General features: G+C 44.6%; 1 protein-coding gene across 1 annotated transcript in view; it reads right to left on the bottom strand.

Annotated features, from left to right (window-relative positions):
* Nucleotides 1–15,848, bottom strand: part of Maco1 (macoilin 1) — a 62,838-nt gene that overhangs the window by 11,812 nt on the left and 35,178 nt on the right. The window contains exon 7 of the mRNA XM_021643181.2: nt 903–1,061. Within this exon, the coding sequence (XP_021498856.1) occupies nt 903–1,061 (159 nt within the window). The remainder of the gene's footprint in view (nt 1–902; nt 1,062–15,848) is intronic.

Below are 15,848 nucleotides of genomic sequence, written 5' to 3'. Positions count from 1 at the left end.
AAACAGACCAAAGAACCACTGACTGGATCAGTCCTATTGACTCGAAACTGGGTGGGAAGAGAAGGTCTGTCTTCCTCTTCCCCACCTCCTTACGCAAGGTCTCACTCTGTAAACTAGGCTGGCCTTGAACTTGTGGCAATCCTCATGGATCAGCCTTTCAAACTGTGGGATTAAAGATGTACACTGCCACAATGGCCCTTCTGAATCACAGCCTTGCTGCTGCCTTTCCTTCCCAGGTGCAAGGCCTTCTCTCCTGTCAGTAAGTCCCCTACAGCTTCACCAAGCAAGGTAAAGGGAGCCAGTCACCAGGCTGTCCCCAAGAGGCCGACACTAAGAGCTGCAGAAGTTGCTCGAGTGATGGCAAGGGCTCTTGCCTCTTGGACTCTACTAGTGCAGTTAATTCCTAGAACCGTGAGGAAGCCTTCTTTGTGGGGAAGCCTATGAGAGGCATCAGTGCCATAGACACACTGCTTAGAGACTAAAAAGACAACCTTACCTTGGATAGCAACCAACTCCAGAATGAATTAAAGGAAAGCTTAGAGGAAGTCACCTCTTCACATAAAACCAAAGCTCAATGTCATTTTTGAGTTCTGAGATTCAAGGTGAATGTGGCCTAATCCTCAGGAAAGGGTCAAGATTTTCAAACAGTAGTAGAACTCCTTATCAATTTTTTTAAAACCACAAAAGCTTAGTAACTAGTATTAAATAGTTAAATTTTGTTATTAAAGGAAAGGAATATTAATAAACTCTTGCTGGAATGAAATAAGTGTAGATTTGACGGGAACACTGAGCATCTACCAGGCAGTGAACAAGAAGGACTGGCCATGTCTCCTGGTCAGCCTGAGACTCTGTCCTCCCCGGGGAACAGAAGGCCCTGCCCAAGGCCCACAAGGTGCACCTACTTGTTCTGCAGCAGCTCGTTCTCCTGTCGGAGCTGGCCCATTTCTGAGCGGATCCCTCGTTCCGTGCTTGAGAGGGTGCTGATCTGACTGCGAAGCTCTTGTTCCACTTGCCGGCTGGCTTGCAGGTCAGCCTTTAGCTTTTTAATGTCTTGTTCCAGCCTAGGAGAGGGAGAAAGGTGGCATTTTCGTCTGGGAGAGGGCCCGAAGGCTCAGCACCGATCTCCAACGGACTACCTGTGATGTGATTCATTCTATGGCATGACTCCCTTCACAGGAGGGCTAACGAAATTTCAATTGTCCCCAATGTCTGTGACACTGCAAGTACCTGAGCTGTGTATAAAGGAGGAGAAAAAAACAGAAGGACGAAACACTGAAGTCTCCTGCCCACTGCTGACTTCCTCAGCAAGTTAAGCCTGTCAAGACAATCAACTCAGGACCCAGCCACTGCCGTGACTTTTGACACCCTCCTAGACCATAGTGCACTATCCTCACATAGCAGGCTACCAGAAAACAGGATCTTTGTCCATTTCCGGAAACTGCTAGCCTCCTTGCTACGAAACATTCACAGTTTGGTACTGCAGAACAGTTCATTAAGACTCAACAAAAGGGACGCATATGAAAATGGTGAGCTAAAACCTACCTTACTCTTGCCATTCCTTACTACTTGCTCCATCTAACCCATAAAAATGCCATTTTAAGTGATGTGCACTAGGGGTATATATATATATAAACAAGCTGTAACAGGAACGAAAGGGCAAAATCATGTCCCTTTTTCACAGGAAGGCTTCATAATTTCAATAGGAGCCAAAAAATAGATGATTAAAATAATTAGACAGTAACACAAGGAAGGTTACAATCAAACACATACTAGGAGGAATAATGGCAGCAGCCACTCCACGGCGGGAGTGGGCACCTGGCTCTATAGGTTACAGCAATGTGGACTAATTCAATCAGCACAACTAAGGGCCAACTGCGGCGATTCTATTTTTCCCAGATGAAGAAATACAGGTAAGAAACACTTGCAGCCCACAATCCCTAGGCATTAACCCCAGGATCCATTCTCTTCCCCACCCGTCTAACCCCAGCACAGCAGTGACTCTGCAGAGTCTGAGAAAGGCTGTGCAGAGAGGATGGGAATGGAACAAGGCCCTGATGGCTCATAGGATTTAGAGACGCAGGAAAGGAGGGCTGGTCTAAATGAAGTGGGCACACTCAAAACCTCAGAGGTGTGAACAGCCACAGGTATCTGGACTGAGGAAGACTATACTAGAAACAGTGGGAATGGGACCCTGTCAACAGAGCTAAAGGAGGCCTAGGATGTCCACTACATGTGGAGCTCTGAGAAGAGGCATTTTTTTCGACAAGATACAAATGGCCAGGTGGAAACATCTGTTTGCTTGAATTGCTGTGTACAGAAAGGACGGCCCAGGGCTTGCTCACGCTCAGCCACCTCAACTACTCAAACCCTGATAAAACTCTTTTTGTCTCTAATCCAGCATACTAACAGAATTGAGACTTCTGGAGGGCAATGGTGGTCTCTCTCTGGAGCTGTCAGCTCTACAGACTACAGACATGCTTTATTACGTACAAAGTCCTCAGGGCCTACTACAGAAATCAATACTCGCTCAGTCATGTTTACTGGCCTTTCAGAGAAAACCAAAGAGCAGCTTTCTTCCCCTATCTACCATTAGACAACTTTAAAAACAAGCCTCAAGGCCCCAATAGGGGCCTCGTAGGTGCTGTCACCAGTGTTCCCGCCCCAGGTGTAAGAGGATGGCCTAAAAATGGTGAGTTCCAGCAGCACTGCTTGGTGTCCTGCCAGGGCTCACTCCCTAGGGAAGGGTCACGGGTCCGCATCACACCACACTGTCCCTATCACCAGGGTTATTTCAGTTCAGTGTACTCTCAGATCAGCGTTTAGATCAGAGCCATGCTGTCCCTCAATCACCTGAAGTAACCCAAGGGCTATACTCCAAACAGGCTGGTGAGTCGGGTTCGTCCCATTAACAAGTCTGGCCGAAGGCACATTAGCTGAGGAAGAACTGCATGTTTAGTGAAAAGGCAAGCTCCTTAGTGAGGACAGAGACAGTACGGTTTGGTAACAGGCTCTGTCATCAGGGTCTAAGCAGCTCTGGTGCCAATTCTGCACACAGCCTCGCTGTCCCTCATCTGCAGCTGACCATCTCTAAGGTTCCTCTCACTTGCTCTAGGATTTCGCGGCCTGACACACTTACTAATGGTGATGATCTGCTTCAGAACAGCAGCCTAGGCTGCATCAGATGCAGACACAGGGATCTGGTTCCACACCACAGCAGACACAGCCAACCACTAGGGATGAAGGAAAACTCCCTTCAGATACTACATTTCAGTAATTTTGTAGTTAACATTTTCTTTCCTTTTGAAACCTTGTATATTTTGTTGTTGAGACAGGGTTTGCCTAAGTAGTCCTAGCAGTACTGGAACTCCCTCTGTAGACCAGGCTGACCTCAAACTCAAGAAATCCACCTGCCTCTACCTCCCCAGTGCTGGGATTAAAAGTGTGCCACCACTGCCTGGCTTCCAGTCTTTCTTTTTAAGTGACATGTTTCTCTGGCATAGACACAGTGACCACATTAGCTGGGCCTTCAGTTCATGCATTGAATCCCCAGCAGTCAGGAGACAGAATTTCAGGACAGCCTGTTCTACAAAGCCAGTCCAGGACATCCAGGGATCTGTTATACAAAGAAACTCTCTCTCGAAAAACAAAACCAAAAAACAATATTCACTATGAATGAAGCTTTGGACTTTCCTGAAAATTGCGATAATCTAAAGAGTTTTGAGAACAAAAGGTACATACATAATTTTGTAAAACACAGAACCCAATGCTTTAAAAAATAGTTTGTTTCCACTTCTTTATTTAATGTGTACATTTATGTGCGTACACACACATGGAGGTCAGAGGTCGAGTTTTGAGAGTATGCTTACTCCTTCCACTAACAGTATGAGTTCCACTAGCTCAGGTCATCAGCTGGCAGCAAGTGCCTTTTCCCTCTGAGCCATCTCTCTGGTCTCCTACAATGCTTTTTCAGGAGTGAAATTCTATGAGAATTTTGTCAAAGCCAAACCAGCAGTACTATACAACAACAACAACAAAAATAAAGTTACAAAAATGTTCCCTTTGTGTAAAACAAAACAAAACCTCTTTAGAAGTATACATTTAAGATTTGCACACTCGTGTATATTGTGTCATACTGTGGTGAAAAACTGCTGCTTTTGCTGCTGGGATTGAACACGAAGCTCCCTGTACACTAGACTCTCCCAGTGAGCTACATTCCTAGCCCTGGAATGGTTTCTTTCCTTCTTTCTTTCCCTTCCTTTCCCTCCCTCCCTCCCTCCCTCCCTCCCTCCCTCCCTCCCTCCCTCCCATCCAATCACTTTTGAGGCAGGATCTTATTTTACCACATAGGCCTGGGTAGCCTGAAACTTCGCATGGAAACCAGACTGGCCTCAGAGATCCACCCACTTTTGCCTCCAGAGTGCTGTGATTAGAAATGGCTTATTTTGAACTGGGCTTAGTGGCACAAGCCTTTAATCCCAGCACGTGGGGAACAGAGGCAGTCGGATCTCTGAGTTCAATGCCAGCCTAGTCTACAAACCCAGTACAGCCAGGGCTACACAGAGAAACCCTGTCTTGAAAAACCAAAACCAAGAAAAACAAACGGTTTATTCTGAAAATATAAAACCCAGGACTAAAATGCTTCTGGCTTTTCCTGATATTGTCATTAGCTCCATCAACCCTGAATTACTGCTTTCCAAACAGCCCAGCAAACTGTGAGTTAAGATGAGTGTCCCTAACTGAGAAACACCGGGCTTCAGGATCACTGCCTAATGACTTAAGTTAGTGTGCTAATAGCAGCTCTCAGTAACCTCAGACACTCACAAGCTGAACGAGCATTTCAGATGCTGACAAGAGACTCTTCTATGAGCGAAAGGCCAGCCGGAGCTGTAGAGTAAAGCTCTGAATTAAAACACAAGTCAAAACTTAATAATGAGTAATCGTCCATGGCCCTCTACAGAAAGCTTTAACTTTGAAGGTCTACTACAAGGTTTAAATCTTTACTGAAATAGGTGATAAAATAATTTATAACCTCTTATTGGGTTTATAAAAGTCTTATAAAATCCAAAATGTAAACAGCTTATACTCCTCTCATTTAGGCTGAATCAAATCACACGCAGCTTGGATCTGGTACACTTCTTTCCTGAGTCCTTTCTACTTTTCATACATGCAACAGCATTTATCATAAAGAGGGGTAACACATACACAGCCTGCTTGTCAGACCTTGACCTACTCACAGACATTTCTCTTAAACTACTGCGCAGCACTCCACTGTATGGGGCTAGCAAGATGGCCCCGCGGGTAAGGCACTTTCCAGAACCCACACCACGAAAGGAGAGAACCAGCTTCCAGAAGCTGCCTTCTACTTCCACCCGTCACGTCATAAGCACATTCCCTCACACATACATATGATATGTATACGGGGAAAAATGCACTGTATAATGTACTTAAGTAGCCTCCCCTTACCCCCCCCTTTTTTTCCAGACAGTGTTTCTCTGTGTAGCCTTTATGGTCCTGGACTCACTTTCTAGACCAGGCTGGCCTCTGCCTCCGGAGTGCTGGGATCACAGCCGTGCTCCGCAGCACCTAGCAGCCCTCCCCTTCTTTTTAGATAGAGTCTCACTATGTAGCCCTGGCTGGCCTTGAACTCACTGAACTTGAAATCACAGAGATTGACCTGCCTTTGTCTCCTGAGTGCTGGGATTAACGACGTGCACCATCATGCCTCACTACTCTAATTTTCTAATTTTCTAAGCCACGGCTCAATTGTTGTATCTGCTTAACAGAATAATGGATGCTGGGAATTTCAAGAGAACTATGGGAATTAGTAAACTGTCAGGTGATAGGGATATTTATTGAACAGATATGACCACTTGTCTTAATAGCACACTTAACCCCTTGTGCTTCAGTCTGTACCTCCCTAGGAAACACTTATGTATAATTTATTAGTGTGAAGTAAGAGGTTCTGATTAAATAGTGTGAAGGCACTATTCAACTGCCAATAGCTACCTAAACTAGAAACAAATGACTAGAGAGAAACAAGGTACAAGTAACACTTTATAACCCTCTGAAATCATTTCAGTAAATGAGAAAGGGTGGAGGACAGCAATTTCCCTGTCAGCTTGGACTCTGCCTGCTCTATCCTACCAGGGATTCTGAGGGATGAAGGAACTCTTCCTAGAAGTGCTACAGTTTCATCAAGCTAGAAACAAATATCCTTCCTGCTTGCCAGCTCCTCTGGACCTGCTCTGTGGAATGGCCACTCTGGACTGGGCCGGCGGCAAGGCAGAGGCTCTGTGCATTTGTGTCAAGTTCTAACCTGTTACCAGGTCATGACAACCTGATAGCCACCCCAAAGCTCTACAAGCACTCACTAACTCTCCAGAGCTGGGACGCATCTACAGAAGCCCTCCCACAGGTCCCCAGGTCAGGTTTCAGGGCGCCCAGCAAGTTTTGACAAGCTGAGGGCCCTTCTGCACAGTCCTCGACTGCCAGCCTGGATTTGGAAGAAATATTTTAAATATGTAAAAAGGCAGGGAGAGCCAGAATCTAAATGTTTGTATTTCTCTGGTGACTGCCTTGAATCATAGACCAAAGAATCTGACTTCCCTGGAGTTTAAAGGTCTCTAACGGTGCTGTCGATAACCTCAAGCTTTGACAAGGCCTGCCTGTAAGCACAGGGGATGTGTAAGGCGTGGGGTATGAACTTTGACAAGAGGGAGCTCTGTGTGAGAAACAAGCTGATCTTTCCTAAACAAGAATTCACCGAGGAGGGCTGGGCCCTCCAACCACTCTGCGGGTCACGCACCACCATGGGCCTCTGTGGGCCGCTGGGCGTCAGGACCAGGCCCTTGGCTCTGCAACTTTCCTCTCTGCTTCTAGACCATCGCTACGCGTCTGATGGCAAAGAAAACAGGAGGCTACAAGCCATGTCTAAGTTACAGAGACATGCAACCCAGGCAGGTTTCCAAGTGAACCTACTACTGTTTCCAGGCACCTGCTTATAACTGCGCTGTGGGGACAGACAACACCACCCACTCTTCAAAGCCCAGTCATGAAAAGAACAAGAGTCAAACAAACTCCAGCACTATATGCCATAATGCCTTCTGGAGGAGCCCTGACGTCCTCATGGTTAATGCAGTGCTCACTGCTTGATGATGGACTTCAGTCATGCTGGTGTTGACCCTGCTCAAGTGCTCTTTGATGCCAGGAACTGGATAAAGAAACAGAGGTTGTATTGGAAACAGACTATATTCCTAAAGTTTCATCTGATTCCTAATATATCAGGGCACTAATCCTCATGCTGTGTCCCACAGTGTCCCCACTCAACACGCAGAATACAATAGAGCAGGCCAGTGCTGTAACTCTGGAAGCAACAAATAGACCCACAACTGGAGGCCAGGTTTTAGATTCAGCTTTCGGAGAGAGGGTGCATGTGTGCCTGAGAAGAAGGTGGGTGCACATGAGAAAGCCAACAAAGAGCCTCATCAAGCTAAGTATCCAATCATCAGCATGCCCCGTGTGCTTTAACTGGAAAAGGCAGGGTGTGCTTTAGGTAAATCAAAGATCTAACCCCAGAAGAAATACTGATGGACCTCCATACCAACTTCCACTCCCTTCCAGGTAACGCACACTGACCACACACACAGCGTGGGTCAGTCAGGGCAATCCGTACGCCATGCACACGGTGGATACAGCCCTTCTTTTACCAGACCTACACTGATGGAAGCTATTCCAGTATAATCTATCAGCCATAGCTCAGCAATTACAAAGTGAAGCTGCCTTGTGCCTCACTAGAACAACTGCTTACCAGACACAAACATGCAAAATTCAACAACATCCTGATGACCTGATTATTAGGTGAAACTGTACTACAAAGTATCTTATGAATGTGCTCCATCTTCAGTCAGACACTGTGGTTTGAAAAGGTATGGCCGCCATAGACTCATGTGTATGAACGCTTGACTATAGGGAGCTGCACTATTAAGAGGTGTGGCCTTGTTGGAGTAGGTGTGGCCTTTTTGAAGGAAGTGTGTCACTGTGGAGGTGGGCTTTGAGATCATACACTCAAGCTACACCTGAGTGTGGTACATGTCTCCTTCTGCTGTCTACAAATCAAAATGTGGAACTTTCAGCTCCTCCAGTACCATGTCTGCCTGCACACCGCAATGGTTCCAACCATAACGATAAGGGACTGAACCTCTGACACTGTAAGCCAGACCCAACTAAATGTTTTCCTTTGTAAGAGTTACCTTGGTCATGGTGTCTCCACAGCAATAAAACACTAAGACAAAAGGTGAATGCATTAATTTTACTTAAAGAATAGAGAGGGACATCACACACTAAAATCTTGATCTGTGGTGTTTTGACTTATAATAAAGCTAAAAAAAATATTAATGTTAAAAAATGTTAAAAAAATGCTGTAATTTTGGCACCTTCCCAGAACATCATTTAAGCTTTGACAACACTGATTTATAATCTCTAATGGCAACAACTAGCCATCCCTTTAAGAATTTACGTCCTCATGTTCCCTGGCATCAGGGCAGTCCTGAATACAAATGATGACAGCACAGACCCCAGGGGCCACGGCTCCAGCTGTATTCATTCCAGGGGCCATCTCACCCCGAGGCCTCTGAGTCTGCACTGCTTGCTCTAGAACATGCTGTGCGCAGAGACAAGGGTCCTTTATAGTTCATTATTTCATGTGTCTGACTTGGCTCTGCTGGAACACTAACTAGCAAGATGAAATTGCCCTTATCATGGAAGGAAAGTTGCCATCTTCCCTTGTAAAAAGAAATCAGGGGCTGGAGAGGTGGCTCAGCAGCTAAGAGAATTCGTTCCTCTTGCAGAAGACCCGGTTTAATTTTTGATTCCCAGCACCCATGGGGCATCTTGTAACCGTATGTAACTCCAGCTCCAGAGAATCTGAGGTCCTCATTTAAGGGCAGCAGGCACGAATGTGGTACACAGACCCACATGCAGGCAAAATACTCACACACAAAGTAAACTTTCATTATCCCGAGAGTCCTAGGCGGCCAAGAAAAAGAAAAGTCTAAGTAGCAACCCAGGAGGTTTGTGAAAACTGATGTGAGGCCACACTGTCCAGCAAGGTACCCAAGAAGCCAATTTCAGACCAACAGCATGAGCGTGTTTCAAGAATGTGGTTCAATTCTTCAAGGTTACCTTCCTTCAGAGAGGCCCCTGCACTCCCCTGGCTGGAAGCCTCAGTTCTAGAGGCTCTGACTCTGTGGGACGGAAGCAAACCTTCAACTGCAGTGCGACACTTTCCGTCCACTAAGAGATTGCTGCTTTGACGGGGTAAACTCTCAGAACCTACCATTCTAAGGTTTGTTATATGAGTATGTACCAGGTACGGGTAACTTCTACCCACAACAACCACAATCCTGCTGGACCGCTTAGATGTGCAGAGAGTATGCAACATGTGTGTCTACATTTACCTGTGTCTAGTCTCTAGCGTGCTGCAGGGCGCTCGGGTCACGCAGTAGCCCTACTTAAGCGTGAATCATGTTCCTCCTACCACAATTATATTTTTATATAGCTTTAAAATTCCTTCAATGGTTAAAATAAGCACAGCCTGTCTTGTGAATTAATATAAACAAAACCAACCAAACGAAATTACAGGAGCCTAAAATATTATGGATATAGCGGAAAAAGAAAATAAATCAGGTCTGCCAAAGTATATAGTGCCAGACAAATATAAATTAAGTTTGTTGCTAAAGAGACAAAAAAAAAAAAAAAAAACAAAAACAACAAAACCCACTAAACTTTTAAAAATAGACTTATGAATCTACTCCTTATTTTTTTTCCACTTAGTACTTAAATAATTTAGTAGCTACTTTCTCCAACACATTTACTCTAATCTGGCCAGCACCCCTAAGTATCTGGCTTTTATAGTTCTCATTCTGAAATCTCACACCCTTTCATCTCTTGGTGGGGGACAGCCATCTGAAATAACCACGGATGCATCCTACTGGAACAGAGCGCTCTGCCTGGCGGGGTCAGCAGGTCAGTCTGCGGAACACTTGGTGTGCAGGTAGCACAGCTCTTTCCCAAGCTCAGATCCTCTCCACCGCCTATGCTCAGGCAAAGTGTATTCACACACAAAGAGCATAAGCAATGTAAGACCCTCCTTCCCTCGCTGGAGACAACGCTCCCCACTTAGGGCAGGCGCTTCAAAAAAGCAGAGCTTGAGCTCTTGCCAGCAGCCAAAGGCAGGAGCTGGTCCTGCGCTGACAGAGGGCCAGAGCCAGCAGGACAGAGAAGGAAGACAAGGCAGATTTCTCCCTATTCTTGCTGAGAGGTGGCCTGTGCCAAATCCCTTGGCCCTGGACATAACCAACTGACAGCTGGTATATTGCTGGCTGGCCATTGGTCTTTCAGAGGATTCTGCCCTGTTCCTCCCTCTGCAACTTCCTGGTTCCTTTTACCTTCTACCACACCTCTAGAAAAAGTAGGGGCAGATGTCCAACTGTAAAACTTCCTAGAGGGGGCTGGAGAGATAGGTTCAGAGGTTAAGAACACTGGCTGTTCTTCCAAAGGTCCTGAGTTCAATTCCCAGTAACCACATGGTGGCTCACAACCATCTATAATAAGATCTGGTGCCCTCTTCTGATGTGAAGGCATACATGTAGATATTGTATACATAATAAATAAACAAATTAAAAAAAAAACTTCCTAGAATCTGAAATGAAGGGGTGGCAATGGAAAACCTTTCTTTCCTTTTTTCCTCTTTATTAAATGAAATTGTTATTAACTCCCCCCAAAACAACAAGGTCTTGTCCTAGCTACTGTCAAGGTTTCCCAACACCAGAGGCTTTGAGGAGCTGCAGATGTGGCTCAGTTAATTGCTCTGCATGCAGGAAACCTTGGGTTCCTCAAAATATTAAGAACTGGGTGTGGTAGCACGTGCCTGTAAACACAGCACTCCACAGGCAGAGGCCTATGGGGAGTTCAACATCATCCCCACTTACAGCCTGAGCTACATGAAAACGAACTAAAATTTAAAAAAGAAAACCCTTGCACTGCACGGTGATCCATGAGACTCCAGTTCAAGCGCTTCCTCTGTGCTGGGGCCCCACTCCATTATGAACGAGAGCAAAGGAAGCCTCTTATATTTTAAAATGATCTTACATTTTACCATGGGCATTAGGATGCTGTAAAGCAGTGGTTCTGAAGCTGCGGGTCACAACCCCTTTGGGAGGCAAATGACCCTATAACCACAAGACCATAGGAAAACTCAGATATTTATATTATGATTCAAAACAGTATTCATAACATAACACAACAACACAATTACAGTTATAAAGTAGCAACAAAAATAATTTTATGGTTGGGGTCAGCCCAACATGAGGAACTGTATCAACAGGGCAGTAGCACTAGGAAGGCTGAGAACCACTGCTGTAAAGGGTAAACAATACAGAAAATCCCCACCCAGAAGTACCCTATGAACAACCCCTGACCTCCAGTAACGTTTCAAATATTCTCTGTGTACCTGAGAAACACATCAGGCTTCCACCTTTACAGTTACCTTTCCTCCTGAACTACTGGTTCCTTACAGTACTCTGCAGGCTTCTTTCCTGGGGGAAGAGTGCAGTGGTCAATAACAGGTTTCTCCCTTGACACTAGATCAACTGCTTGTTTACATTCATCTGTGCCTAGTTTTTAAGACAGGCACAGTCCCTGAGTATCATTCATCTGGCTTCCTCCTGCCAGGCAGGCCATAGCTCTGGCCATAGCTTTGTCCCTGAAACCTCCAGCTGGAGTCAGGAACCTTCTGCAACTCTCTGTTGCATCCTGGACCGGGACCCTTCTATTTTACTTCTATTGATAGGAGCCAGCCTCATCTATTGAGTACAAATTACACACTCCATAGTGTAAATAAAACAACAGAAATTTCTGGAAGTGTTTTTTTATACTCCTTTCCCTCTGAGGCAAAACATTTGTTGTTTAAAGATTTGGGGGGGAAAATCTGAGACTTGTTTTCTGTTTTCCCCATTTCTCCTTCCCTGGATGTCAGGTCAACAAATAAACAGAATTAATTATAAGAGCAAACTAAAGTTTTTTCAGTTTTTTGTTTGTTTGTTTGTTTGTTTTTCAAGACAGGCTTTCTCTGTGTAACCCTGGCCGTCCTGGAACTCATCTGTTGACTAGGCTGGCCTCAAACTCACAGAGATCCCCCTGCCTCTGTCTCCTGAAAGCTGGGATTAAAGGCATGTATCACCACGCCCTGCTCGAAAACTAAGTTTTAAATGACGACGTTTTGCTGTAGCTAAAAGAACCCCATAAATTTAGAAAGGAATAAAGGAGAAAGTTGTCAGCATGTTAGTGTTACCTAGACTTCTACCCCCCACCCCTAAAGACTTTCTCCTTCCAAATCTTCAAAAGCCCCAGGACCTCTCTGCAGTGCTCATACTCAGCACAGCAGCCTCCCAAGCAGAAAGAAGAGCAAGGATGACCTCTCCTTCATAGGTAAGCCTCAGTTCTATGCTAGGGCTCCTTCCAAAGGGCTGCTGCTGCCAAATTAGGCCGATTCAACAAATCAGCACAGAGCCATGCTGGGACTCCAGGCTCTCGGCAGACTAATCCCTAAACTAGCTTCACTAGGGCATAAACAGCTGGCCCCTTCTGCTAACATTACGGTAAGGAGCCCCTTGTATCTTTGTAAAGAGTAAGAATTTTTAAGATACCCAGGACAGGAAAGTAACAAGTTTTAAGGATCCTTTCTATAAATTTTAGCATTAAGACCAAAACATCTAATTCTGGTGCCAATCTGAGGCAGTGGTAGTTGTATTTGAATTTAAAAAACACACAAGATTAAAAAGAAAAATCAGCCAGGCAGACCTTTAATCTCAGCACTCAGGAGGTAGGATCTACATAAGTTCAAGAACAGCTGGATCTACCAGACAGTTCCAGGACAGCCAGAGCTACATAAAGAAACCATGTCTCAAGAAAAAGTGAAAAAAGAAGAAAAATAAAGCAGGCTGACCAACATTTTCAAGGGTCCCAGAAACTTAGCCTGGCCCTGGCCCTGCCACTCTGGCTAGATCCCCTGTGCCCAGTCTTCACCTCCAAGGTCTCATCTACTTCACTGATAACACAGGGTCGGAGAGGCCAGTCTACATGTCCCCTAGGTTTTTTTTCTATAGAGGCTGTTAAATGTTATTCCATCAGTCACAGCATCTGGATATTCATTCATTCATTCATTCATTCATTTTTCAAGACAGGATTTTTCTGTGTTGCCTTGGCTGTCCTTCAACTCACTTCGTAGACCAGGCTGGCCTCAGATTCAGAGATCTGTCTGCTCTGCCTCCCGAGTGCTAGGATTTAAGGTGTGCGCCACTACTGGGCAGATGGATACTCATTTCTTAATGACTCTTTATACCATATATAATTCAACTAATTAAGCAAGTTTATGTCATATTAAAAATAATTAAAAAAAAAGTTTCCTAAGCCAGGCATGGTGGTATATACATTTAATCCCAGCACCCCGGAAGCAGAGGCAGGAGCAGGTAGATCTGAGTTCAAGGCCAGCCTGGCCTAAAGTGAGTTCCAGGACAGCCAGGGCTACAGAGAGAAACTTCCTCTCAAAAAGAAAAAAAAAAAAAAGTCTCCCATATTTGATGCATAAAAGGCAATGGGACAGAAATATACTGAAAAGAGACTTCTGTTTCAGCTTTTCTACAGAATATGGAACAATTTACATTTTTGTTTTGAGTCTTCTCCCTTAACTAGGGAACTAAAAGAAGTAACAATCACCAACACAAACTCTCAGTCTTAGGCTGTACTTGAAAAGAAACTCTGTCAAATGGACATGGAACTGCTGACCCTTCCAAGAGAGCAGCAGGTCAGGTGTCACACCCTGACCTGACAGATCTCAGACAGGAACTTTTGACAACCAGAGACCTACAATGGAATATTTTATTCACCAGGAATTCAGGGTGAGGATAAGTGGAAGAACTGATTTTGATGTAATTTAAGTAAAAAACAGAGGAGCATAAAAGCTACACATTGTAGAACAATGAGGCAAGAAAGAACTATGAAGCTAAAGTACATTAAAACTTAAAATTTGTGGGGTTAGGACTACAGCTGACCGATAGAATCCTTGCCTGGCATAAGCAAGGGTATGTATCCAATATGGGGACTGGGTGGGAGATTTGCTCTACAAAAAACAAAACAAACAAACAACTGTCAAGGCAGGCTGGAGAGATGGGTAAGAGTACTCACTGCTCTTTCAGCAGACCCAAGTTCAGTTCCCAGGTCAGGCAGCTCACAAACACCTGGATCTCTAGCACTAGATGTTCCAATACCCACACACGTGACATAGGTGCATACAAAGTAAAATAAACAAACCAACCAGACAGACAAAAAACCAAAACCAAAAGACCCTAGCAGGGAAAGGGGGGGGAGGGGGAGCTGTCAAAAGTATAAAACAACGATCCAGGAATGAAGACGAATGCCTTTAAGGCCAATGCTTGGGAGGCAGTCTCTGTCAGTTTGAGGCCAGCCTGTTCTACAGAGGGAAGTCCAGGCCAGCCAGGGCTACTCAGTAAGACCCTGTTTAAAAAGCAAACAAACCACTGGGGCTGGAGAGATGGCTCAGCAATTAAAAGTACTTGTTCTTGCAGAAGACCTGAGTTCAATGCCCAAGCACCTACATGGTGGCTTACAACCGTCCCCAACTCTAGTTCTAGGTGATCCATTGCCCTCCTGTTCTGACCTCGGGCATCAGCTATGTACTTGGTGCACAGACACAGTACATACAGGCAAAACATTTATATACAAAAAAAGAAAATGGAAAAAAAAAAGAAAAGAAAGAAAGGAAGGGGTTGGAGAGATGATTCATCAGAGATAAAATATTTGCAAAAGATGTCTAATAAAAATCTGTCACCCAGCCAGGTATGAAATTGCATATCCCTGCAATTTCAGTATTTCGGAGCTGGAAAGGATTTCATATTCAAGAAGACCCTGTCTCAAATGAAAAAGATCCAAGTATACAAAACAAACAAAAGCCTAAAACTCAACAGTAAGAAAACAACCTGATTAAAAACTGGGGCTAATTAAAAAAAAAAAAAACACCTTATCAAAGAAAATAATATAAAGTGCAAATGAGCTACAAGAAGGCACACGCCATCATGTGGCCATATTCATGGTGGCTTCGTGCCTATTACAAAACCCAGAAGCAATGAGCTATACTAGAGTAGACAAAGGACCACAGGAATCGTCCATCTACCTGGACAGTCGGCCTTAAAATAAGTTACCGAGACAGAAAGTAACCTACATGTACTCACTGAGTGAAGTAACAGGGTATTCTGGAAAGGCAAACCTACAGCCAGTAAGAACAGGGCTTCCCAGGGTTTAACCAGCAAATGAGGAATAGGATTTTGAAGACAAACTCCTTGTGTGATTCTTGAATTGTCTAAGCCTGCAAAATACAGTCTAGCAACAATAAATGTATGTCAATCCCAAGGACTGGGGTGATAGCAATGTCTCAATATCAATTGTCAGCTGTAACAGAGGGTGGCATGTGGGAGAAAAATTTCTGTACGTCCTGCTCAATCTTTCTATGAACTTAAAAACTGCTCTGAATAAAGTCTTTAAAAAATTTTCACAAGTACCAACCACAATTATCAATTAGAATTAGCTAATAAAAGAAAACACAACAAAAATTTCAGGACTTGTATCTAGGGTAATTTCCTTTTTGTTTATTTTGGGGGGGGCAGGCAGGGCCCCTCTCTGGCTGTCTTAGAACTAAAAGAGATCCTCCTGGCTCTGCCTTCCATGTGCTGGGATTAAAGGCGTATACCACCACTGCCATTTCTGTTTTATTTTTA

Source organism: Meriones unguiculatus, chromosome 3 (genome assembly GCF_030254825.1).
Source record: "Meriones unguiculatus strain TT.TT164.6M chromosome 3, Bangor_MerUng_6.1, whole genome shotgun sequence".
In the NCBI taxonomy this organism is placed as follows: Eukaryota; Metazoa; Chordata; class Mammalia; order Rodentia; family Muridae; genus Meriones; species Meriones unguiculatus.
The sequence above is the reverse complement of the archived record's forward strand: the minus strand, read 5'-3'. Positions and strand labels throughout refer to the sequence as shown.